The sequence below is a fragment of the Balaenoptera acutorostrata genome, chromosome 11, assembly GCF_949987535.1.
Source record: "Balaenoptera acutorostrata chromosome 11, mBalAcu1.1, whole genome shotgun sequence".
NCBI lineage: Eukaryota > Metazoa > Chordata > Mammalia > Artiodactyla > Balaenopteridae > Balaenoptera > Balaenoptera acutorostrata.
Window position 1 is genome coordinate 98289158 of NC_080074.1, and position 24210 is coordinate 98313367.

Consider the following 24210-nt stretch of genomic DNA (forward strand, 5'->3'; position numbering starts at 1 on the left):
TTGGATCAGACATTGGAGTTACATATGATAATCCCGTCTACTTTCCGTCGTACCTTGGAGAAACTCTCATAAAGGAGGAAACTGACGTTGGGACGTTGAACACCAAGTTGACTCCGTTAACTAAGAGCAGCGCTAGAGTGTATACCTAGGTCTGTCTGGACCCTGGCAGTGAAGAACACTTAACAGCCCTGTATCACAGTAGTTGTTGAGTGCAGGGCACAGTCCCTCTGGCCGGTGTTTAGCATAATCCAGTCCATTCTCTAAAGGCCATGTGGGCGCTTCAGACTCAGGATACCGTTTATTGGGTAATCTGTTTCTCGGTAGCTCTCCTCCCTGAGGCTCAGAGAGCTCAATTGCTTAAGTTTTCACCAGCTGGCAGAGGTAATTAGAGCAGAAGGTGGGATGTGGATTTATTCATTTTTTCCCCTAGTATTCTTATATGCATATTAACAGCTCGTTACTTGCTGCCGGTTACATTGCCGTAAACTGATATTGACATTAATTCTCGGAGGTTTGAACTTCAGTTTCCTCACCTGTGGCTCATAGACGAAATCATCCGTAACTTATCTTTCGGGAGGAAGTAGCCAAATAGCCTTAAGATTGTAGTATTCCAGCTCCTCATTGCTGTATCAGAAACGGTTTCTGGTGCTTCATAACGTTGAATGGGTAACTAGAAAGGATTTAAGAACGAGCGTTTGGGAGAGACAAGCGCCCCGTCATTTGGATGCCCTAGTTTGCCCCTCCTGGAAGATGTGGCGAGGAGGGAGAGCCCCGCTGCCTCGCTCCAACAAAGGGACGGCAGCGCGTGCTCCGCAGAAGACTCCAGAGCAGCCTGCCAAAGCTCAGATCCACCCTTGCCTTCCTTTCCTCGGCCCCTCGGCCCCGGCGCTCCCTCCCGCGCCGCTAGGCGGGCGGAAAGGGCAGCGGGCGCCTTTAAATGCTAATGAAGTCGATGCCCAACTCCGGAGCCAACTCTCCCCACCCTCTTCCCTCCCTGGCCCGTGCGCCGCCTAGAAAAACTTCAGCGGGGCCATTTTTGGGGCAGTAAGATCCAACGAGGAGCCCAAGAGCGAGCGCGCAGCCCGAGAGCTCGAGCCGCCTCCGCCGCCAGCGCCTCGAGATCCGCACCGGCCTCCCGAAGAGCGAGCCCCGGCCGCCGCGACCTCCAGCCGCGCTAACCGCCGACCAACCGCCACCGAGGCGCCCGAGGGAGAGCGGAGGAGGCGGCATGAGCGAGGCGGGCGAGGCCACCACCACCACTACCACCCTACCGCAGGCTCCGGCGGAGGCGGCCGCCGCGGCCCCCCAGGACCCCGCGCCCAAGAGCCCGGCGGGCGGCGGCGGCGGCGCGCCCCAGGCCCCGGCCCCGGCGCCCGCCGCCCTGGTCGCGGGCAACCCCGGCGGGGACGCAGCCCCCGCGGCCCCGGGCACCGCGGCCCCCGCCTCTTCGGCCGCCGCGGGCAGTGAAGACGCGGAGAAGAAAGTTCTCGGTGAGTCAGGCCCGGGAGGGTGGGGGCTGCCCGGGACGGGGGCGGGATCGCTGACAGCACGAGGTCCCCGGGGACGTCGGGTCCCCGCCGCCGGTGGCCGCGGTCCCGCAGGCGCTGCTGAGCGAGCGCTCGGCGCCCTGCGCTCCCGGCCGCCCGAGCATGTTCCTCCTGGTCCTGGGCCCGGAGATTGGGTTCTTAACTCGGGCCCCTTAGGCGGGCCCTGTCGCATCCCGCGGCGAAGCATCCGTCAGTGCGACGGGGAGAGGAGCGGCAGTCGAGAGAGAGGACACGGGGTTGGGATGGATGTGGATGTTGGGATGGATGTGGATGTAGGGATGGGACAGGCACCCACGTGGGACGGGGACTTTGGAGTCTTCGCGTAGTATCTGGGTGAGGAGAGCATTTCCTTCGGGGAGAGGAAGGCGCTCAGAGGAGACGGGGGAGGGAAAAGTGGAAGGGCTTCTTGCTGGGAAGGCTCAGGTGTCTGTCCCTGACGCCCTTCCCACGGGGGCGCGGGAACGAGGCCATGCTTCTGTCGGCCACTTGCCGGCGGAGAGGTGTTGCAATCCTCTCCGGGAAACTTGGGTCTTAGTCCTGCGTCCTCCTCCCTCTCTGTGCCCGCTGCTGCAGTGAACCACTGAAGTGTTTACCAATCAGTCTCTTCCTGGATTGTGGGAAAGCCTTTGGTGCAGCAGCTGAAAAAACTTCGTCGGAAGCGCGGGTATGACGTTAGTTCACAACAGCGTTATCTTGGGACTCGTAACTTAGGGAGGGAGCTCGGAAGTTGAGGTGTTCAGGTCGGGTGGGGGGCGCAGAGCATCGCAAAGGATGGCTGTGGTCGTTGTTGGTTTTGTCGAGTATTTCAGCCTTCTCTCCTTAAGTAACGCCCTGTGTGAGGCCTTAAAAGAGGCTCACAGAGGGCGTGTGCTCTATCACTCCCTCTTTTTATTAAACGGGGAAGGTCAGAGATGGTGTAGGATGCTTCCGAGAAATTTTCAGTATTTTGGATGGGGCATGTTTGATTTCTCTGAGCCTTGCCTGCCCAATTTTCTAGGAAGAAAATTGGGGGAATAACGTGAAGAAAGTTTAATACGATTCCATGTTTCCTGCCTTGAGAGGCCTGTTTTCATGTTTTTTTTTTTTTCCTCCTCCCCACAGGGCTGAATTTTACTCAGTTACTGTCAAACAACGTGCTAAATGTAACATGTGCAGGTTAAGAAACAAAATAAGCCTCATTTCCCTGGGCTAAAAGTTGCTTCAGTCCAGTCCGTGTCCTATTGTGATATTGTTTGCAACAAGTGTGTCTTGGAACACTTCCATGCAAAATGTCAGAGAGACAACCTTGGCTTATCCAGAGCAGTGTTAGGATATATTCTTAATTTGACTGATTTTCGCATAAAGGAAATTTTGCAGTTTTCCGCTTGATCCTTGTACCTTTCTGGATCTAACTAAACTCCTGAATTTTAAACTGAAGAAGATATCTTTAAAGATGAAAGAAACAGATCAATCAATTTCCTCAACCACCAACTGCTCCTAAGGCACATCCCTGGTGATGATGAGTCTGGAGGTCTTGGATCTTTCCACTGTCATTCCAACTCTCAAAAGCAAGGCCAGCCTTCTGCATGACATTTCAATACTATCTCTGTCCAGTGTGTTCTGCCATCTCCTTTCCTTAGCCAAGCAAGCACATGGTGCCTAAAATGTGCCAGGCGCAGTGCTGACTGAAATGGAATTCTGGTTTGGGATTCTCACATTCTAGTTTTTACAGATGGTTCTAAACTTCAGTGCATAGCCACAGGCCAGGGAAAGTAGTTGACAGGACTGAAGGAAAACTTCCCTCCTAAGGAAGCCTGATGGTCTTCCTCCGTCCCCACTTCCCGTTCTGTGTATATAAAGTGAGTTTATGGTTTTAAAGCAAGAAGAGTGCATGGATGTGTTTGGCCTTATGAAGTCATTAGCAATATTTGTGGAATTAGGAAATTTTTTAAAACTACAGTGGGAGTAAAAAATAACCTTCAGCCTGGATTGAAGTTATACTTGAAAATCACTTTCATCTTCCTCGCTCTTAGTGTTGCTTTTTAAATCAAGATTATGCCTTTGACAGTGCCTACAGACATTAACTATATGAAAATGAATCAAAAAGAGTTCCTAACTTTATATTTTCCTTATATTTTTCTAGGTCATTAATTTTGGGGCAAATGAAGGGAGACACAAAAAGCATATCATTTGAAATAATGTGCGATTTAAAAGCATATGATTTATCAAAACCAGTCTTCTGTGTACATTTGGATCCAAAGCATAGAATGTTTTTTTCCTCTTTGCCCTGCTGCTCTAATTTAAATGACCTAAAACTGAAGATTTTAATAGTTTAATCTCTTCATTGGAGAGATCTTCCTTACTTAGCCTAAGAGCCGGAGATTCCTCAGTAAATGGTGGGCCGAATGACTTTGAAGGCATAAAGAGTTTTTTGTTTTTCTTTTTTTTACAAAGAGTTAAAATACTTCCCCAAGCATATCAATCTAGCAAAACTCAGAACTAACCCTGCCCACAGCAAAGTAAGTCCTAATTACTGTTTTAGTCTTGAATTTAAAAGCCAAATCTTTATTGTTTATCCTTGGAAATTAAACACTCTATATCGCATAGAAAGGTAGCATGGATTAATGTTAATTGTTACTTTTATTTTCTACTAAGCTTTTTTCTTCTTTAAAGGTACTCTATTGTCACATTTCATGTTGCACTGAGTCTTGATAATTGCTTTATGCCTTTCCTAAATTTAGGCATAGGCATTTCTAGAGGTACTGGATTTGGTATTCACAGTTGATTCAGGGGAGTCATCTAAAATAATAAATGCCTGAAACAAATATGAATCTACGAAGTATAAACTCTATGACCATACTGTTTGTTTAGATTCCTTCTCTTGAGTTCTATTAAGATCTGGCATTCTACAGAAATGGTCCTACTCATGAGGGAAAGTAGAGACAATAATCAAGTTAAAGGGGAGGAGGTGATAAGAAAATGCTGAGGGTTTGATTCCCACCAAATGGAGAGAGTAGGGTAAACAATGAAACAGAATCCCAAATTCATCACTGGTTTGAAGAGGCCTGTTACATCATGTCTCAGGGTGGTAAGTACAGAACTGGGCTGAGCCGGCCTCAGTTCTATTATTACTCTCCACTTCTTTGATAGGCCCCCATCTGGCACCCAGACAAGTTTCTTCAGGTCCCTGTAGATGAGCTATTAACAAGGAGCTACTATTTCACTATGTAGTTTGCCGGCTATTTCAAAGTGTGATGAAAGTGATGTGTTAGGTGATTGGTACTTACCTTGTTCATGTGTCTACAGTTGTTTTCGTTGTGACCCTTCTTTTGCACTTAGAACATTTTTCTGTTGTAAAGCTTTAAAGAGTGTGTTTTGCTTCGTTTTTCTTTAAGCAGTGTTTTTCAGTTTTAATTATGGCAGAATTGTATAGACTTAGGACCACTCCTTATCTTAGGACTTTATTGAAAAGTTTCATGAGGAAGAAAGGTTTATTCTTTCTGAAAAGTATTTCCCTGTGATAGCTTCACTTGCTCCATTTTCTTCTCCCAGTATACTTTGGAGTTAAGCTTTTAATGGTTTCCTCGGGTATGTTTAGGCTTTAAATAATGCTATCAAGACCTTAGTGGTATGAGCTTTATCTTTTTGTAGGTCAGATACTAATTTATCTGTTTAATCCTATTTTAGCCACCAAAGTCCTTGGCACTGTCAAATGGTTCAACGTCAGAAATGGATATGGATTTATAAATCGGTAGGTGTGTGTACCTCTACATGTTTTAAATACCTACTCGTGCTGTGGCACTTGCTGTTGGTGTCTTTTCCCGTACTTTATGAACGGCTTGTGTAAGTTTTCAGATTTCTGAGCACCGTAAATATTCTCATTTCTAAGCTACTGATCATTAAACATTAATTAAAATACCTTTCTAAAACATTGTTAAGTACTTATTTTATACAATCTAGTCATTAAAAGAAAAAAAAGGTGGCGGTGGGGAGGATGAATGGGAAATGGGAAGGGCCTCAGGATAATTGAGTTGGTATCCACAATTTCACAGATGGAGAAGTGGAGTCTTAGACTGGGTAAGCAACTTTCCTAAGGTCGCACAACTAGTGAGTAACTGAGCTGGATCTGTAACCCAGGTCTGGTCCAAGTCCTGTAGAAACCGTAGTGTTTTCTTTAAACCATGGTAACTTCTAACCATATAGGAATGAGAACACAGCTGTAAGCTATGGGGGTATTCTGATGTTTTTATATGATACCATCCTTTTCTCTATTCCCCCTCCCAGGCCCCCCTTTTTAAAAAAATTCCTCCAGTTTTTCCTTGTATGTTTTGGTGGGTGGTGGCAGTTTGGGGGGGGGTGTTTTAGGTTTCAGTGTAAGGAGAGCCTAGTTCACAGCTGTGCCCTGTCCTTTTAGCTGTCTTGCTTTGCTTTTGCTGGGAGGGAAATCTAGGGCTCTGGTTACACACCATGTGATTTAGAGAGAGATGAGAGGAAAGGGATGTTTCTGTAGGTTGAATCTGTATGCTTGGGTCCAAGCACTGTGGTCGTATGGAGGAGTGAGATGCATAGCTTTTGGGTTTAGAAGTTTTTAAGGAGGATTGATCTGAGGCATCTGAATTGAGTTTAGAGGAGAAACAAACATTTATGCTGTGTTTTGAGGTCTTAGGATCTAAACTGTTCTTTTAAGTTTTTCCACATACCTAGTCCCTTTAATTGTGAGCTTTTTGTCTTCCAACAGAAATGATACCAAAGAAGATGTATTCGTACATCAGGTAAGAGTGATGATAAGTGTGACATTTGCTCTGTGAGGAGAGGGGCGTCTGTAATGTGCTATTATCCCTTTCCCAAAGTGAAGTCCTACACATTATTGTTCTACTCAAAACTCTTTCTGGGACTTTATTTTGGCAAGAGAGCCCAGTTCTACATTTTAAGATTTGCACATAAGCTCTTCTGTCCCAACATATTAACTGTTTCCAGACAGTTTTTATTTTTGCAGTCTCATGAAGTAATAATCAGACCACTTTCTAATTTTTAATGCCTTTGAGTCTTTAGCTAAAGCCCTTCTGTTTCCATGTTAGCATCCTATGCTCCCTGACTGTGGTTCTTCCTTGTGTTGGGCTGGACCCCATCTTCTTGCGCCTGGCTGTGTATTGGTTAAAGCTCCTCCATCAGAGCAGCTTGAACTTGAAGTAAATAGCACAGTGAAGCAGATGGTTAGGGTGTGTGTATCTAAGACATTAGGAAACTCCCAACTCCCAGGATAGTCCTCTCTCCTGCGAGAACGAGACACGCTTAGCTCATGTCCAGGTGAGGAAGGCCCGCAGCCCCCTAGATTCAAAGGAAATGTAGAAAATGGGTAAAATATGGAAAACATGGGCTTCTCTGTACAGGAAGCTCAGTCTTTCTTTACATTCTTAGCCTAGGATGTTATTCTGTTGTTCTGTATCCTGGACTTGCTTGGAAAAATAGGTTGAAAGAAGCATTATGTGCGCTTACTGTTCTTTTTGTATATTTAGTGTTCAGTGAATTGTCTCGCGTATGTGTGCAGTTCTCAGTGTATAACAACAAAGAAGTGCAGAGGCAGGTACCAATACCAGCATGTTCACCTCCAGGGCTCTGTCAAGCGTCTGGTTTTCTGTGTTTTTGTTTCCTTCTTTTCAGGATCGTGTGCATAATGGGGTGGAGTTTGGTGACTGGCGAGAGTGATAGCTAAGAAAAAGCTCTCTGGTTGTGGTTTCTATCAGTTATATTTCAGTTGCTCCTGGGTAACTGGAGTAGATTGGTTCAGACACAAGGACTTTTAAAGTCATAACAGACCTAAGGGGAGTGTTGCTTATAACACCTAGGGGTTAATAGACCTTTTGGGGTAAGAACGCTGCCTTTTGGTGACTGCTGGAGTAAAAGGACCTCACAAGTTTCTGTGCCCGCGGCCAGCTTCACTGACCTGATTCCAGCCCCCTGTGAAGCTGGGTGGTGAATCACCTCAGTGTGTTGAGGCTTGCCCAGTTTAACAGGAAAAAGGGAAGAGCCGGCAGGGAGGGGCTGTTTTTGGACCGGCTGAGGGTTCAAGGCCTGCGAGTATATCCTGTCCTGAGCTGCCTTTTTCCTCTCTGGGTGAGGTCTCTGCCCTATTGGCTCATTTCTTTTTTTTTTTTTTTTCCTCCCTCCTACTCAGAGTAAGGGAAGGGCTGGATTACACATGCCTAATCGCTTTATAAAATAAGGTTGACCTAGTTCCATAGAAACTCAGAGCCCCTTTAACTATTTAGAGATACCAGCTAAAGAAATGGGGAATTCGTTGCAGGAATTATTCTCTTCCCTCCACTGACTGAAGAAGAGAGGCCTAGTCATAAGCAAATATTTAGGTGCAGATGTTCAATGCAGGATAACATCTTCATTAACTTTTAATGTATTATCAGGGAGTGTGTAGGGATAAGTTGACATACTAATGGTGTGATGAGAAAAATTTGAATAAATATCATAGAGTTACAGTACAAGGGGTATAAATGTCCCCCATCTCCCCTCCTCTTCCCCCGGGCTGTATTTTTATAACCTCAGATAAATCCCTTATCAGCCTCCAGTTGGTTTCCTCATCCGTAAAATGGGAGGGGAGAAGGCGATCAGCAATGTTTTGTTCTTGAGGTAATTTCGTATATTCTGACGGAAATATTTATCCCCTTGGCATTTTTAAAATTTCTTCGAGGTTAGCAGTTTCTCTTGTGTACAGAAATCTGTGTCCCCGTATTTTTGTGTTTATGTGTGTATGTAAGATTTCATGAAGGCATCCCCCCACCAGCCCCCTGCACTGATGGAGATATAGTCTGAATCTAAGACACTTAACAGAGTGAGGGAGCTCATCTATCCAGTATCACGACTAGTTCATCAGGCTGCAACTGCACATTCTGTTTAACCCAACTACCAAGATGAATTTTGAAGGCTAACATGAATCAAGACAGTAATGTGGAACATAGTTTTATACTGTTTTTTGTTTTGTTTTTGTTGTTTTGGAGATCCAGGTTAGTTGGGAGAGTAATTTTTAAAAGTAATGTTAGATCAACAATTTCTTCGGTATAGCCAGTAAACTTGAGAGCAATGAAATCTGTGGCCAGTTTTGACACATACTTCATTTAAAATTTTCTGTTCTCTTGACAGACTGCCATCAAGAAGAATAACCCACGGAAATATCTGCGCAGTGTAGGAGATGGAGAAACTGTGGAGTTTGATGTGGTTGAAGGAGAGAAGGTGAGAGGAATTGTGGCTGGGTATCCAGGGTGCTGGCACAACTCTCTTGCATAGTAAATGGTCTCTCAGCCCTTTATGAATTTGTCATTATGTACATTGTTTGATGTAGTACAAAAGAACATCTTAATTTCTATTTTAATAAACGATGAACCCTATTTAATCATGGAAGGAAAAGCTAATTTCTCAAGGTATAAGATGACATTTTATTTTGGTACCAAATGTATATTCAAGTGTAGTTTAAAATTAAACTGTTTTATAGTATTAAAAATAGATAAAAGCTGCTTTGGGGCAAAAGATATCTCTTTTTAGGGTTTTTAAAATAACATTTATTTCTTAAAAGTTAACATGTGCATAATAGGAAACCAAAAAACACGAGAAGCAAAAAACAAGGATATCTTTTTCTAAGAGTAAAGTTTTTAGGCTGTGATTTATAAGCACTTCTGCACAAATAATACACAGTAAAGAATATTTTAATCTCAATAAAAGAAGATTCAAATCAAATATAATCATTGCGTTTTCTCTTTGGCTTGGGTTTTGGAAAGCCAGAGGCATCTTGAGAGACTGTATAACAACCGTCTTCAGATGAAGAACAGGCCAAGAAGCTAATGGATCATCTTGATGCGCATCTACAGATTTTTTTTTATACTGTTACATACTTAATTCCAATATTAGTAATGTCCTTTATGCTTTGTTTTTAATCAACAGCATATTCTAGGTATCAGTAAAACAATATAGGATAAGAATAAAAACATTTTAAAGCCATATATGGTACTGCTGCCATGGAGGCTGATCATGGCAGCTGAATTACAAGCTGAGTGAATGACTAGTTCACTCCCAAATGAGTGCTGTTTTCACATACACACCATTCATTCCATAGTCCATATTCTTCGCAGCTCTCAAACTGTTTTCTGCTTTGAAAGAACAACAACTTTATTCCACCTAATGTAGAAATTTAAATGATTTCGTTACCAATGTGATCCCCAGGTTATCTTGCAAACCTCCTAGATTTTCAAATTATCTACCTGCAAATGCTGGCCTGTAATGATCTCTAATGTCTCACCCAACTCTTAAAATTTTGTTTTGCCAGGTTAATTTTACCTCTGTATATTTTCAGAATTTGAGGTTATACAAATTGATGTAGAGTGGGAAATGCGCTCTTTTGAATCTCCTTTGTCCGAACTTTTTATACTTTTGAAGCATTACTTTATCCATTTGTCCATATGAGAATCCGAACGCTAAGTCTGTTTCAAGGATAAGAAGAAGGTTTAGAGAGGGACTACATTTGTGGACACTGTGTATATATGCGGACGCTAAGTCAAGGACCGTTCATTCCTGCTGCTGCCAAGCTAGGAGAAGTTTCCCTCTCAGTAGCTCAGTGCTGGACAGAGCCATGTGAGCCCACGAGTGGATTCTCTTAGTACCTGGCAGAGTAACACAGGTTTCAACATTTTCTAGGAAGAGAACATTATCTCAGTTATTTTCCAGTGAGGAATATTCCTCCTGGTCTAGCATTCCTTTGTTACAGTTGCATTATATTTACCAGTTTGTGTTCCTTAAACAGATATATACTGCTCTTGAATCAAACAAGAAGGCAAAGGTTGTGGAAGCAGACAAGCTGTATACATTTATTATTACTATTTCTTTAACTTTTTATCTTATGTTAGAGTATAGTTGATTAGCAGTGTCGTGTTAGTTTCAGGTGTCAAGCTGTATACATTTAAATCAGGACGTCAAGCACCTTGCTCACCTTATTAAAACATGGGTGTGTTTTTTAGGTCACCTGAAGGAATCTCTAGTATGTTCTGCCAGTCTTCAACCCTCTGGCTATCTAAGGCTGTGCTTTTGGCTTCTTTTTAACTCCGAGGCCGTCTTTGCTTCTTCCCTTTCTCAGGGTGCAGAAGCAGCCAACGTGACTGGCCCGGACGGTGTTCCCGTGGAAGGGAGCCGATATGCTGCAGATCGGCGCCGCTACAGACGCGGCTACTACGGCAGACGCCGTGGACCGCCCCGTAATGTACGTTGTCTGTCTCCCTAATCAGTGATTGAAGAAATGCACACATCTAAACTCAAGTGTGTATCCTTGGAGCACATAAATGCTGTATCTTCTCCTGGAGACACACTGGTTTTTTTGGCCGGGGGGTGGGGGGAGACGGGACATTTTTCATGTCCAGAATTTATCTGTATCTACTGGTCTTATGGGAAACTTGCCATTCAGCAGTTGTATCAGTTTGTATGTATTTGGCTGCAAGGAACAGTCATTTAATTATCTTGTAACAAGAAGGCTTAATGAAGGTTGCTGTGCCAAGGTTGTCAAAAAGGTTTTCTCTTTCTTTGGCTCTTTTACCCAGCCAGAACCGCGTCATGCGGCATTCACTGGGAAAGGGGACCGGGATTCCTGTGACTGGCTTGACTCTGTTGTTCCTCCCTTGTTAACGTCTAAGAAAGTCAGCCTTTGGTTGGCAAGGAGGAATGGGGAATGGCTCGGGAATAAGTGATGAACAGTGCTGGCCACAGAAATATCAAGTAATTTGCCTCAGTTACGTAGCTATTTTATTTAGCATTGCATTTCCCATCATTTCAAAGTAAAGAAGCAATAAGTAATGCTCTGGATTTTTAGTTCTTTAGATTGGTACCAATCCAGGTGGAAGGGCTTACAACCAAGTCCGGCTGGAGTTTTCTTAGGAGGCTCAGTTTAAAGTATTCTCAAGGCACCCAAAAAGACTCCCGTCCAGTTTGTGGTCATGAGGATCCTATTTTATGTGAGTCATTTTTTGATGTTTCTAGAGTTAGTACCTGGGATTGGTACTATGGAATGAAATCCGAACACTAAGTCTGTTTGAAGGATAAGAAGAAGGTTTAGCATCACAAGATGCTTTGTGAGCACAGGACTGTGGCTATGTATAACATCCAAGGGAAACTTTGGAAAAATCTCACCGGAAGAAAGTATTTGCAGATTGAGAATGATTTATCTCTACACTTTGATAGATTAATATCTTTCTGCTTACCTAAATGCTTCCTCTCTTCATTCTGTCATCTTCACACACAGCCCAAACTGATTTTTATCAGATTCCTTATGACATCTTGTTTTTCTATTTCTATATTTCTCTTACCCATGTTTTGCTTATCCTATGTGATTTTTAAAAATAAGCTGTGTAGGGGGTGGTAGAAATGAGCTACCATAGCATTTAGTCTTTCAAGTTCACCAGATTCACGGAGTTCTAGTTGTAATTATTTTGATTTCTAGGTTAATTCACAAGTAAAAGTGGGCGAAAACCTTTAGTGAAAACTTTTCCTTTGAAGGCTTTTCTCCTCCGCTGGAAATTCTGAAGTCATGTGTGTGAAAGATATTTAGAAATAAAATTATCAAAATTCTGAAAGTAAACATAAATGAAGGTTTTCTGTTGTGATGTCTTTAAGTCCTAACAGCTTATTGAGTATGTTTGGTCCTGGTGGTGCCATTGTTCTTATTTTGTAAAACTCTTAACGAAAGATCTGGCTATAGAAGACTCAAGAGACACAGAAAACCTAAAGAGAAAACCTTACTATTTTGGTGAACATCTTCTATGCTAATATGTCTTTACATATTTGGGGATTGTACCTGATACAGGCTTTCTAAATTGTAGAATGGCTTGGTTTTTCTGAAATTTGACTAGTGGAGGCCGTAGTTGAAGCTTTTCCTCTTTGGGAATTGGGTTGCCCATGTGAGCTTTGTTCTGGAGGGCTCTAAATCTTAAATATCCTCAACCCCAATGTCAGTCATTTTATTTCGTTCATTTTAAATTTGTTCATTTTTTAAAATTATAGTTGCTTCCCTTAAGACTACCTTTGGCATAGCAATCCCCCTGTAAAGTAGGATTTGGAATAAAAAATTCTTTGAGGGATATTTAGCTGTTTGCTTATTTTTTTTTTTTTGATATAAAATATTAGTATGTGATAGGGTAGTTTAAATACAGGAAAAAATATAAAATGAGTCAGTACTTCCCTTTGTTAATAAGGTTTATTATATTCAGAAACTGTATTTATTACTTACTACTGTCTATTAAAGTACAATTAAAACTTTTTTCCTAAACATATAAAGAGAATCATGCCATAAGTCAGTGGTTCTTTTTTGGTTTTTGGACACATTTATATGCTTAAATATGGGATCCCAGAGTTTTTGTTTATGTGTGTTTATACCTATTAATATTTATTGTATTAGAAAGTAAAGCAGAAATTTAAAAGATTTAGTTTATTTAAAATAAGCTCATTATTTATAAACATAAATAACATTTTTTTCATGAAAACTATATTTTTTAACTGAGAAGAGTGGTGTTGCTTTATGTTTTTGTAAATCACTGATCTCCGGTTTAATAGAAGACAACTGGATTCTCACAGCTCCTTCTGCATTGGGGCTGCCAAGAAACCACGTGTCACTGTAGTTTCTGGGTGATTCCCCTCCCCCCCAACTCATGAGAGAATGAGAGGGGAAAAGACAGATAGCATCTTACCAGCATTATGAGAATAGTTTGATCTCAGTAACCCCCTGGGAAGGGTTTCAGAGAGCCCCCCATCCCTACTTTGAGAACTGCTCCAGGAAGCAAACCACTTAGGACCAACCTGTTGATAACACCACAAAACATATTTTTCTCGCCTTTGCCCCAGTGGATGGCCAATGTTGGGGGAGACACATTTGGTGGAACTAAATATTCTAAACTTGTATATGTTTTTTGGGTGGCTGGTCAACTGGTATTCACCAATTCTAATTAGATGGGAACTAAATTCGTTAGAGATTGATTGCACTTGCCTTTCTGCTTCTTGGTATTTTATGTGCGCAGATCTACTTGAATCTAAATGTGGTTTATCCCAGGTAATCACCTGATAATCTGGGTTAAATGCATTTTTGTCCGTCTAATAGACGGGATTGTCCCTTTGGGGGAGAGATTGTTTTCTTCCGTTGACATTCACCCTACATGGTACTCTTTGGTTCTCATCTTGCCGAAGCGTCTTCTGAACCTCTGTTTCCTTGCCTCGCTAGTGCGCTGGGGAGGAGGAGGAAGGGAGCGGCAGCGAAGGATTTGGCGCCTCCGCCGCTGACGGGCAGCTCGCTGGGGCCCTGAGTCAGCGGCGCCGCCCCCAGTACCGCCCCCAGTACCGCCCCCAGTACCCGCGGCGCTTCCCGCCTTACCACGTGGGACAGACCTCTGACCGCCGCTCCCGGGTCTTTCCCCATCCCAACGGAACGCAGGTAAACTTGCACCGGGGGCTCCTCTTCATCAGTCCTCGCCCCTCCGTCCTTCCTCCGCCTCGTCCTCCTCCTCCTCCTCCTCCTCCTCCAGCACCAGTGGCCGGAAATCAAACCTTGCTTTTGCCTTCCCGATGCTTCCAAAGTAGACTAGGCGGCCTTCTCAGAGCAGTCATGCTAGTCACACTTCTACAAGCACGACCACCTGGGCCGTGCCTATAACCGGGGACGCTGGGTGGACAGGGTACAGTTCTAGTTTATGGAAGAGAGACGTAAAGTAGAGACAGCTGGTACGTGTAAGCGCTGAACTCTGAAGCCAGGCGGGCCTGGATTTGAATCTTGCCTCCGTCTGTGAGCTTTTGAGGTTAACTTGGCCATCCATTGAATGGAGATAATTGCCTCACTGTGGGGTTGTGATGATTAAATCAAAGGTAAAGACCTTAGTGTGATGCCTCAGGTTGGAGAATGTCTATATAAAGTCCTTAATTTAGATGAAATAGTGTTGATTATTAAGAAAACCTAACACAGAGTAGAGATTGTTGATTCTGGATTGGTTCTCCTTTTTACTGCAAAATATTGATACAACTATCATGAACTTGACCTGTAAGTAATAAGCCTTTTAACAGCTTTGCAGTTCCCAGGAAACTTGGAAATCTCGGGATAGGACATCACTTTTGTTAGTTACTACCAGCTACAACTTCTTCCTCTTAGTATCCTTGGTTTTTGTTTTTTTACTAAGTGTTTTGACTGAACATTATGTTCAGTCTGTTCTTTGCTGCCCTTTTCCCTTCCTATCATGCATGACTGTGTTCTTTCTACATGGCTTCTTGTTTTTTTTCCCCTTCTACTCTTTAACAGCTGTCCCTGACAAATGTGCTAAAAATAACAAGTAGCCTTACATATATGGAGAGATTGGGTACATGAGGCATAGTAGGTTTCTTTAGAGGGCAGCACCCTGGGCCTCTAGGAAATGAGGACAGGGAGAGTCAGGGAGATTGGAATACACATTTATTTTTAGGGCATTAGTAGTACCTTCCTGAAATAATCCTTCTTAGTATTAGCATATACGTGTGTATCATACTTTTTTGAGAATATGATGATTATCTTCTAGATCGTTTGAAATAAAGTATATTTCACCTTAGGAATGGGAGGTTCAGAGCAAAGGGGTTCTTTGGTGCGATGCAGAAGAGCAAGTTGAAAACTAATTTTGAAAATGTGCATATTCTGGTAACCACATTTAGTTCTCTTAACTTGGGTTGAAATTCTTACTCATTTAATAGCTAACATGAAATCTTCAACAGTTTTTCCTTAGAACCCTTCTAATACATACCATGTTTAATGTTCAGTGACAGAAGTCGGCTTAAGCCAACCAACAGCACCAAACAAAAATTTGTAGAACTTTCTTCTGTATAGTTTAGGCTACTTCCAGGTTATCCATGTAATGGCTTAAAACTATAGAGAAATCTCTGAGATGTTAAAGATTGTTGAGGTCAAATGGAAAAGTCTTTGCCAACATTTTCTACTATTGTATATACAAAACTGTGAAATTTATTGGACACAACAGGAAAAAAATGAAAATATGAAGGCCAATGGTATTTCCCTTCTGTACCGAGGACGTAATATAGCATGATATATCAGTGTCCAGATGACTTCCATTTTTTTAAAGATAATAATTCTAGATATTTGAAAAATAAGTCGAATTGGTTACTGAGCTAAATCAGCTGTTTGTAGTCTGTGAGAAAAGAATTATATGACAGAGGAAAAGGAGCAACATTGTTTGGCATCCACCAAGGGACAGATGTTTGAAATCAGTTCTTAGTTTTCCCTACAGCTTTTTGGAGTTGGCAGCGGTATCCAGATTTTTGTTGTTGTTGTTACAAATGAAGGGATTTGAGTAGTTTAAAAAATTAGCAACTTTTACCTAAGGTTACATGGGCAAGAAGTGGTAGAGCTTGGTTTAAACTCAGTCTGTCTGTCCAGTCTCTTCCCATTCTGTCATTCCAGTAAAGGCTTATCCTTTATACATGTTCGTTGCTGTTTCTGTGTGTGCGTGTGCGTGTGTGTGTGTGTATCAAAGTTCCTGAGGAAGTAGCAGCTTGTTCAGAGAAGTAAGGGAGGCTCATGTGTTTGGGATGGTATGAGTGAAGAGAGGCGTGAGGTGAGATTAAGGTGCTGTCTTAGGGCAGGTCAAGCATGCTGGGTAGACCAAGATAAGAACTATTGACCTACCCCAAATGTGCTGAAAAACCAGTTAAGGGATCTAAATAGGGGAGGAACGTATTTGAGGAATCACTGGACAGTTTAAGGAGGCTAGACCCCGGGGGGCAGCAGCAGAAGTAGGGAGACCAGCTAACGTACTTCCCCCGTGGAGAGGGGATCAGGCGGGCACGGATTAGAGTGCTAGCAGTGGAGGTGTGAGGAGTGGTCAGATTTAGGAAATGTTTTCAGCATGGAAGGGGCAACATGTGATGATGGAGTGAACGTGTGGTGTGAGGAGTGAAGGGTACCTTTGTGAAGAGAGGCCAGGTTTGGGCGGAAACACAGAAGTCATTTGGAGATCTTCTCTTGGGCAGATCAAATATGCCACACACACACACACACACATACACACATTTACGCATGTGTAACTTACAGTGTGTGTATGTGCCTATGTATTTGTGTGTGTGTGTGTGTGTGTTCCTTACTTCTGCCTACTAAAATGGCCTGAAGTCAATGACACGTTAATAGCATTGAGCATGTCTGGCCCTCAGTTTTTCATTTATAAATACCATTCTCCAATAAAAAGAAGCCCCTCTGGAGAAACGGCTGATTTCAGAGCCAGGCCAGAGAGAGTACAATATGAGCCTGGAACATCTTGCTGTGCCAGAAAGCAAGGAAGTGCTCAAAGAATGCTGGCGACACATCCAGTAGGCCATGAGCCAGCTGGAAAGGGTTCCCATTGGCCACTAATGATAGTAACAGATTATAACTCATTGAATAGCATAGAAAACCATGAGTCTTTACAGATATAGACAAACAAATATATTGAATTTGATAAGGAGTAAAATATTTATAGACTTTGAAAGTACTTCTTCACAAAATCCTCATAAATTACAAAGGGGGATAGAGTAAACTGACCCTGGAGGAGCCGTACTGCTTCTCAAAGTGAACACTGTCCGTAACGGTACGGATTGAAACCATATGCCGTCTGACAGGATGCAGTGAGAAGAATCCAGTGCCACTTTTGTGGCTTCCCTTCCAAAGGTGCATAAGCTAAATCATGAGAAGACACCAAACAGCCCCAACTGAGGGATGTTTTACAAAATAACTGCTCCTGTAACCTTTAAAAGTGTCAAGGTTGTGAAAACCAAGTAAAGATTGAAGAACTGTTCAGATAAAGAGACAACTAGATTCAAGGCATGGTTCCAAATGAGTCCCTTTGCTGTAAAGAACGTTACTGGGACAACTGGTGAAACTCGAATGGAGTCTGAGGATTAGAGTCTATACTTCCAGCTGTCCTGTAAGTTTGTGATTATTTAAAGAAAAAAGTTGGAGAAGATGGGTGCTATTTCAACATGTTTATATGCCTGGAAGGCAATGATGGAGGAGAGAAGGGGGTGGGGGATTGAGAGTTCAAGTGCCCTAGCAGGCCAGAAAGAGGGGCTGGCTTTGGCTATGAGCGTGGACCACTTAATCAGTGTAATGCGAGAAGAAAAAGCAAATGCAGTAGGTTGGTAGATTTGATGGTGAAAGAACATGGAGATTCTTCTCCAATTGCTTCTCTTAGTGAAATACGGAGAAGGAAGGGATATTACTTTTGAGGGGGAAAAATAAAGATTGAGATGTGGCTGTATTATAAAGAATTTCAGAGATTGTTGGTGGGTTTTTTTGTTTGTTAGTTTTTAGCTCTTTCTTCCCTTGAAGTTCTGCGATATATTATTTCCCCAGCTTAAAATAAATTTCTCAAGGAAGGATATTTTATTTTTTTAATGCTATACTTCAATAAAGAATGCAAACAGATGAAAGGAAAAAATTGTGAAAGGAAGAAATCAGAGGTGAAGGTGTGGTGGAAACTTTGAATGTAGAAACCATTACCGTACTGAAGGGATACCCAGTCTGTAGAATGAGTGGATCTGAGTTTGAAAAGACTGAAAAGATTCTCTTTGCTCCAGTGTAGTACATCATTCCATTTCCTTTTGTAATAGAGGTTTTCTTTCAAGAGGTGAATGGAACACTTCAAAATTTTTCATATTGTAAAATAAATTTAGGTGTACTGGGATAAGGCAAAAGACTGTCTAAGGCAAAAGACTGTCTAGTGAGAATGAGTCTTTCTTTCTTTCCTGTCATTCACACAGATCTAATCAGTACATAGTTCACTGTTAGAATTGAGAGTTCCCAGCTCTGTAATGAAGCCTTTCATTTTCTCCTTTTAAAAAAACTTCTGAAGGCAACTGTGTGCCGTGTCTCATATCCTGTAGCCTGACACTCATCTCCAGCTCTCCTTGCCTCCTCCTAGGCGGGTGAGATTGGAGAGATGAAGGATGGAGTCCCAGAGGGAGCACAACTTCAGGGACCAGTTCATCGAAATCCGACTTACCGCGCAAGGTACCGTAGGTAGGTAACGTTTTCTAAGAGCTAATGACCGATTGCAGAACTTGTGAGCGACAGTAGGATGGAAGAGGACGTTGCAGGTCTGTTTTGTGGATTTCTTATGTAATGAGAAGATGTGGCTGTTTGGACCGTATGTCCAAGTTGTGGGAGGGGCTCTGCGATCTGTGTTTTCACACGGCTGTGTGGCATTCCCCCTGCTTAACAATTAGGATTTTTAGTTATCCCTGTACCAGAGCAGCATTTGCTTCTGAGTACTTTCCCATGATGTAAAGTCATACTGGATTTTTATTATATTGAACAAGATAAGCGGAAATGAATTGATGGGTCATTCGTTCGGTGGTGGTGCTATGAATGGAGGGAGAGTTGGCTGCCAGCGAGTGTTTGGGACACTGAATATTCTGATAACCGGGGCCGTCTAATGCGGGGGTTAAATCAGCCCACAGATCATATCGTCTGTGTTTAAATCCCCACCCTACGATTAGCAGCCCCTGTGTAGCTGTATCTCCTCCGGCAAGTTTCAGGACTCCTCTTAGACTTAGTCACCAGCTTATGCAGTGGACAGTAAGGGATATTCTACCGCTGTCATAGGGTTAGATATACTAAGGCGTTTCAGGTAATCAGTGTGATGCCTGTTATAGTAAGCCCTCAATAAATTAATCGATTAGTACTACTACCAACATTGTTAAGGTTAGTGAAGGAAGGACTTCCCCGGTGGCGCAGTGGTTAAGAATCCACCTGCCAGTGCAGGGGACATGGGTTCGAGCCCTGGTCCGGGAAGATCCCACATGCCGCAGAGCAACTAAACCTGTGCGCCACAACTACTGAGCCCGCGCTCTAGAGCCTGCGAGCCACAGCTACTGGAGCCCACGAGCCACAACTGCTGAAGCCTGTGTGCCTAAAGCCTGTGCTCTGCAACAGGAGAAGCCACCGCCATGAGAAGCCTGCACACCACAACGAAGAGTAGTCCCTGCTCTCAGCAGCTAGAGAAAATCCACGTGCAGCAATGAAGACCCAACGCAGCCAAACATAAATACATAAAATAAATAAATTTATTTAAAAAAAAAAAGATTAGTGCAGGAGTGTTATTTTATTGCTGCTTTATCCCTTGTGAAGACTGGATTGGGCTAGACTCCCTAAGATTCTTTTTAAGCTTTTTATATTATAAGCCTTCCTGTTGCTTTACCCTGTCCTTGAGGAGCTTCATTCCCGAATGACGTTCATACCACCCTGAAGTGTGGCAATATGGGTTTGTTGGGAGGCGAGTAAGTATATTATTTGGGGAAGGATTTGTAACACTCTACGTCTTCTTTTCTCCCAAGATTCGTTTCAGAGTTAGACATAGTCATTCTAATGATTCATTACAAGGGACTTTGGAAATAAAAGAGGCTTCATAGAAATGTCTTCAGGAAAACAGAAAAAAGACAGTAGTGTATGTGAACCCCAGCTCTGGCAATCTCTAGCTGTGTGATCAAAGTTGTATTTGACCTTTTTTGACCTATAAAAGCAGCAGTCCTTTATGGTTCAACCAGATACTTAACCTCTTTAAACCCCTTGGTTTTCTTACTGTAAATCTTAAACTCACAGAATTAGCCCTGAAATTAAATTAGATAATTAACGTGAAAACACACCAGCACAGGCTTTGGCACACAGTGAGCGATGTTCGTTTGCTTCCCACGTCGAATCCCCTTAGACTCCACTGCATGCTGTCCATGGAGGGCAGATATGGGAGCGCTTTTCTTTTTTAATTTTTCCATCCTCAGTGCCTGTCAAAGTGCCTGGTAGGATCATAGTGTATGTTCGGTGTATGTTTGTTCACGGTGTTCAGGTGAAGGGGGAAGATGACAGAAAGATAGGGTTTTTTCACCACATCTTTGTTCCACTTGCCTGTGCATAATTCTAACAGTAAGTCTTGATCCCTTGACTTTTTAATCTTTAAAAATAAAACCTGGGAATTCCCTGGCGGTCCAGTGGTTAGGACTCCGCCCTCTCACTGCTGAGGGCCCGGGTTCAGTCCCTGGTTGGGGAACTAAGATCCCACAAGCTGCGCAGCGCAGCCAAAAAATAAATAAATAAATAAATAAAACCTGATGTTCTTGAGGGCATCTGTTCTCTTTTCTCCTGTGTTCTCTGCTCTAGGGGCCCTCCTCGCCCACGACCTGCCCCAGCGGTTGGAGAGGCTGAAGATAAAGAGAATCAACAAGCGGCCAATGGTCCAAACCAGCCACCTGCTCGCCGTGGATACCGGCGCCCCTATAACTATCGGCGTCGCCCCCGTCCTCCTAACGCTCCTGCACAAGATGGCAAAGAGGTGAGTCCAGCCAGCCGGAGGGGATGCTGCCAGATCATCCTTAATCATGTCAAGCTTTAGTATTCCCTTCTAAGCGTGGTTTTTTAATCTGAAAACTGAGACTTAAAATATGTATAATATGTATCATATATTTTTGTGTATAACGTTCATTTATATATGTGTGCGTGTGTGTGTTGTGTGTGTGTGTGTATAAATATATAGAGAGAGAGACAGAGAGAGAGAATGCCCTGCACATATCACAAACCAAATATTTGAATTGAACCAGTTAGCATTCTAGCTAGAATGTTTAGAGCTTTCCAAACAAAAGACAGCGTTTAGAGAGAGGAACCTGCTTCTCAGCACATGTTGGAAGCAACTGTATATTTTTTATGGCTTTTTGCTATGGAGAGTGGTGGTGTTTAGTTGCCATCTGGAGGCCATTCTTCTGTGGTTCTAATTTTTTCCTCATACTTTAAGAGTAGTTAAGATTTTGCACAGTGACTTACCTTCACAGATCCCGACTTGTGAGACCTTTCAGTCTTGAACTTTCCACTGCCGTATGAATCAATTAGTTTCTGGTTTGTGGTTTTGTTGTGTGTTTCAGACCAAGGCAGGTGAAGCACCATCTGAGAACCCTGCTCCAGCCCCCGAGCAGAGCAGTGTCGAGTAACATCCGGCTCCCCAGGCACCTTCACCATCAGCAGGTAGGAGCTCGGGCGGCTGGCACAGGAGCTGATATTCTCTTTAAATAGCACTGATTTCTCAACAGTAGCACAGATTAGTCTCAACTAGTTCTGTAATTCATCTGGGCGAACTTTCTGATCTCCATCAGGATTCTGGAGAAAGAGCGGCTTTGGTGGTGAAATATCTCTGAGGCTGATCTTATTTTGCTAGGCATTGGGGACACAAATATGCAGAGTTAATGAGAGTCAAATTCATTTTTCTAGATAGACAGTTGTTAACTATTATCACCACCTCAGAAAACTTTTGAAAGTTTCACTTTTGTGACACCTCGTGGCCAATTTGATAATTTTAAAGTGCCTGACAGGGCCTCATTTGAATAACAGAGACTGTGATCTGTAGAGTAAACAAGAATGTGTTTTTTTCCTTCCCTTTTCCCTATGATAACCAACATTATTTTGAGGCAGTATGTGTAGTACGTGAGAGCCAGTGGGTTTATATATCCAATGCAGGAGCTAGTAGTCATTTGCTTGAATGATCTTGAGCAGTTGATTTATCCTCTGCAGCGGTACTGTCGGCTGCTGGTAAAATGAGGATACTGGCTAGATTCCCCACTAGGGTTGCTGCAAAGACTTAGTGAGATAACACATATGAGGTGCTTAAGCAGGACGCGGCAAAGAGTAACCTCTCCATAAAGGTTAGCTTGCTTTGGGCTTCCCTGGTGGTGCTGTGGTTAAGAACCCGCCTGCCAATGCAGGGGACACGGGTTCGAGCCCTGGTCCTGGAAGATCCCACATGCCGCGGAGCAACTAAGCCTGTGTGCCACAACTACTGAGCCTGCGCTCTAGAGCCCGTGAGCCACAACTACTGAGCCCGTGTGCCACAACTACTGAGCCTGTGTGCCACAACTACTGAGCCCGTGTGCCACAACTACTGAGCCCGTGTGCCACAACTACTGAGCCCGTGTGCCACAACTACTGAGCCCATGTGCCTAGAGCCCACGCACTGCAACGAAGTGCAGTGCCCCCCCTCGCCGCAACTAGAGAAAGCCCGCGTGCAGCAACAAAGACCCAACGCAGCCAGAAGAAAAAAAAAAAAGTTAGCTTGTTTTTCTTCCTTGTTGCTTCCTGCTTTTTTTCTGTCTTCTTGTTAAAGATCCTGGAAATTGTATTTATACAAGTAGAAATATACTAGAAAGACTGGCTCAGCGAGTCTTACAAGAATTTATAGACCATAGTTGGTTTCATTCTGGGTTTTTCATCTAATAAGTCCTGAAAGTTTAAGTTTTTAGTATTTCTTGGTTGTTGCCCTTTTCACTACATAAATAAGGACTTCGCTTTTAGTTGAAAGATAGGTTGTAAAGCTCATAGCAGCAGTGTTATTTTTCCAAAAATTGTTCAGATTTTGTAAAATTTTGAGGTCATTTTAAGTTTCTACTTTTTAAATGCCATCTGCTTTTGTATGCAGAGGTTTGGGATTTCAGTTATCCTTTCACTAGGTAGACAATTGCTATGCTGAGAATATTCTGTTTTATCTCTGGGTAGCATGGACAGTTTATTATAGAAATAAATTCTGTATTCACACTTGCTCACATTAACTGACGGAATTATATATTAATCATTTGGCCATAAACTTTTACTTGGTAACATTATTTTTAGGTATTGTTCCTAAAGAAATAATCCAAAATATAGGGGGAAAAAATTTCTATTTACAATCTAATGTTGGAGAAGTGGTTAAATACTGTGGTATATCCATATTAGGAGATATTGTACAGCCACTAAAATGATTATGAAGAATTATCAATGCTATAGTATCATTTATTTGAAAAGGCTTCATGATGATAATTTTCTAGAATTTTCTAGAATTTTTACTATTGTGTACTGACTGTTCTGGTTTATAAAAATGTTTTATTAAAAATTTTCCATTAAATTAATGTTTCAGTTTACAAATCTATAAAAGATACACGGTGTAAGATTTTGTTTAGAGCTTTTGAAAATTGATTTTTTGAACTACATAAAAAACAGATAATTTTTGCCTTTTTATTCTTTAACTCTTGGTCATCTTGTCACTCTTCATAAGTTTGATTTGAATTTTTTCCAGGTGACCTAAATAATTAATGACCATTCAAAAAATAAAGCAAAAAGCAGACCGCAACCTTACCAACACCAAAGAAACGTCCAAGCAATAAAGTGGAAGACTAATAACCAAGACGTGGACATTAGAATGCTCACTACTATTCTTTACGAAGCAAACAGCTATACAAGGAAAGCGTCAGCCAGTTTTTCCAGCAGCTGAGATCCTGGGAATGCCTGCACGCAACAAGAGAGCAACCTCCCTGGTTTCAGCAGCCACTAGGTTTATATTTTTTTCCTGGTTTTTACTGTTTTGGTAATATGAATTGAAAGAAGAAATATTAATACCACATGGGGAGACCCCCCCCCCAACCAAAGAAATCTAAAATATGTAGTAAATGCTTTTTTTTCCTTTTTTGTTCATTTTGGATGCTGGTGCTAAACTTTCATGAGTTAAAAAGAAATTTTATGCCCTTCTTATTTATTTTGAGGATGAGGGGAGGATAACAGTTTGCTTTCTTATGTGACTCTCTTTGAAAATGTGCAGTATGAAATTCCTCAAAAATAAAATTTTTACCCTTGAAAGGAAAA

The 24210-nt window shown here is 42.5% G+C and overlaps 1 protein-coding gene across 3 annotated transcripts; it reads left to right on the top strand.

Annotated features, from left to right (window-relative positions):
* Positions 1-1010: 1010 nt before the first annotated feature.
* On the top strand, positions 1011-24210 carry YBX3 (Y-box binding protein 3). Of its 3 annotated transcripts, XM_057556425.1 has the most exons (10): positions 1020-1490; positions 5214-5277; positions 6265-6298; positions 8679-8768; positions 10660-10782; positions 13783-13992; positions 18485-18582; positions 20716-20887; positions 21471-21570; positions 23648-24210. In XM_057556425.1, the coding sequence occupies exons 1-9, from the start codon at positions 1229-1231 to the stop codon at positions 21534-21536; spliced, it is 1119 nt and encodes a 372-aa protein (XP_057412408.1). In that variant the 5' UTR covers positions 1020-1228; the 3' UTR covers positions 21537-21570; positions 23648-24210. The 3 variants fall into 3 exon arrangements, with proteins under 3 accessions (XP_057412409.1, XP_057412408.1, XP_057412410.1); XM_057556427.1 differs by lacking the exon at positions 13783-13992; XM_057556426.1 differs by lacking the exons at positions 20716-20887; positions 21471-21570; positions 23648-24210 and adding an exon at positions 19498-19637 and having other exon boundaries at positions 1011-1490.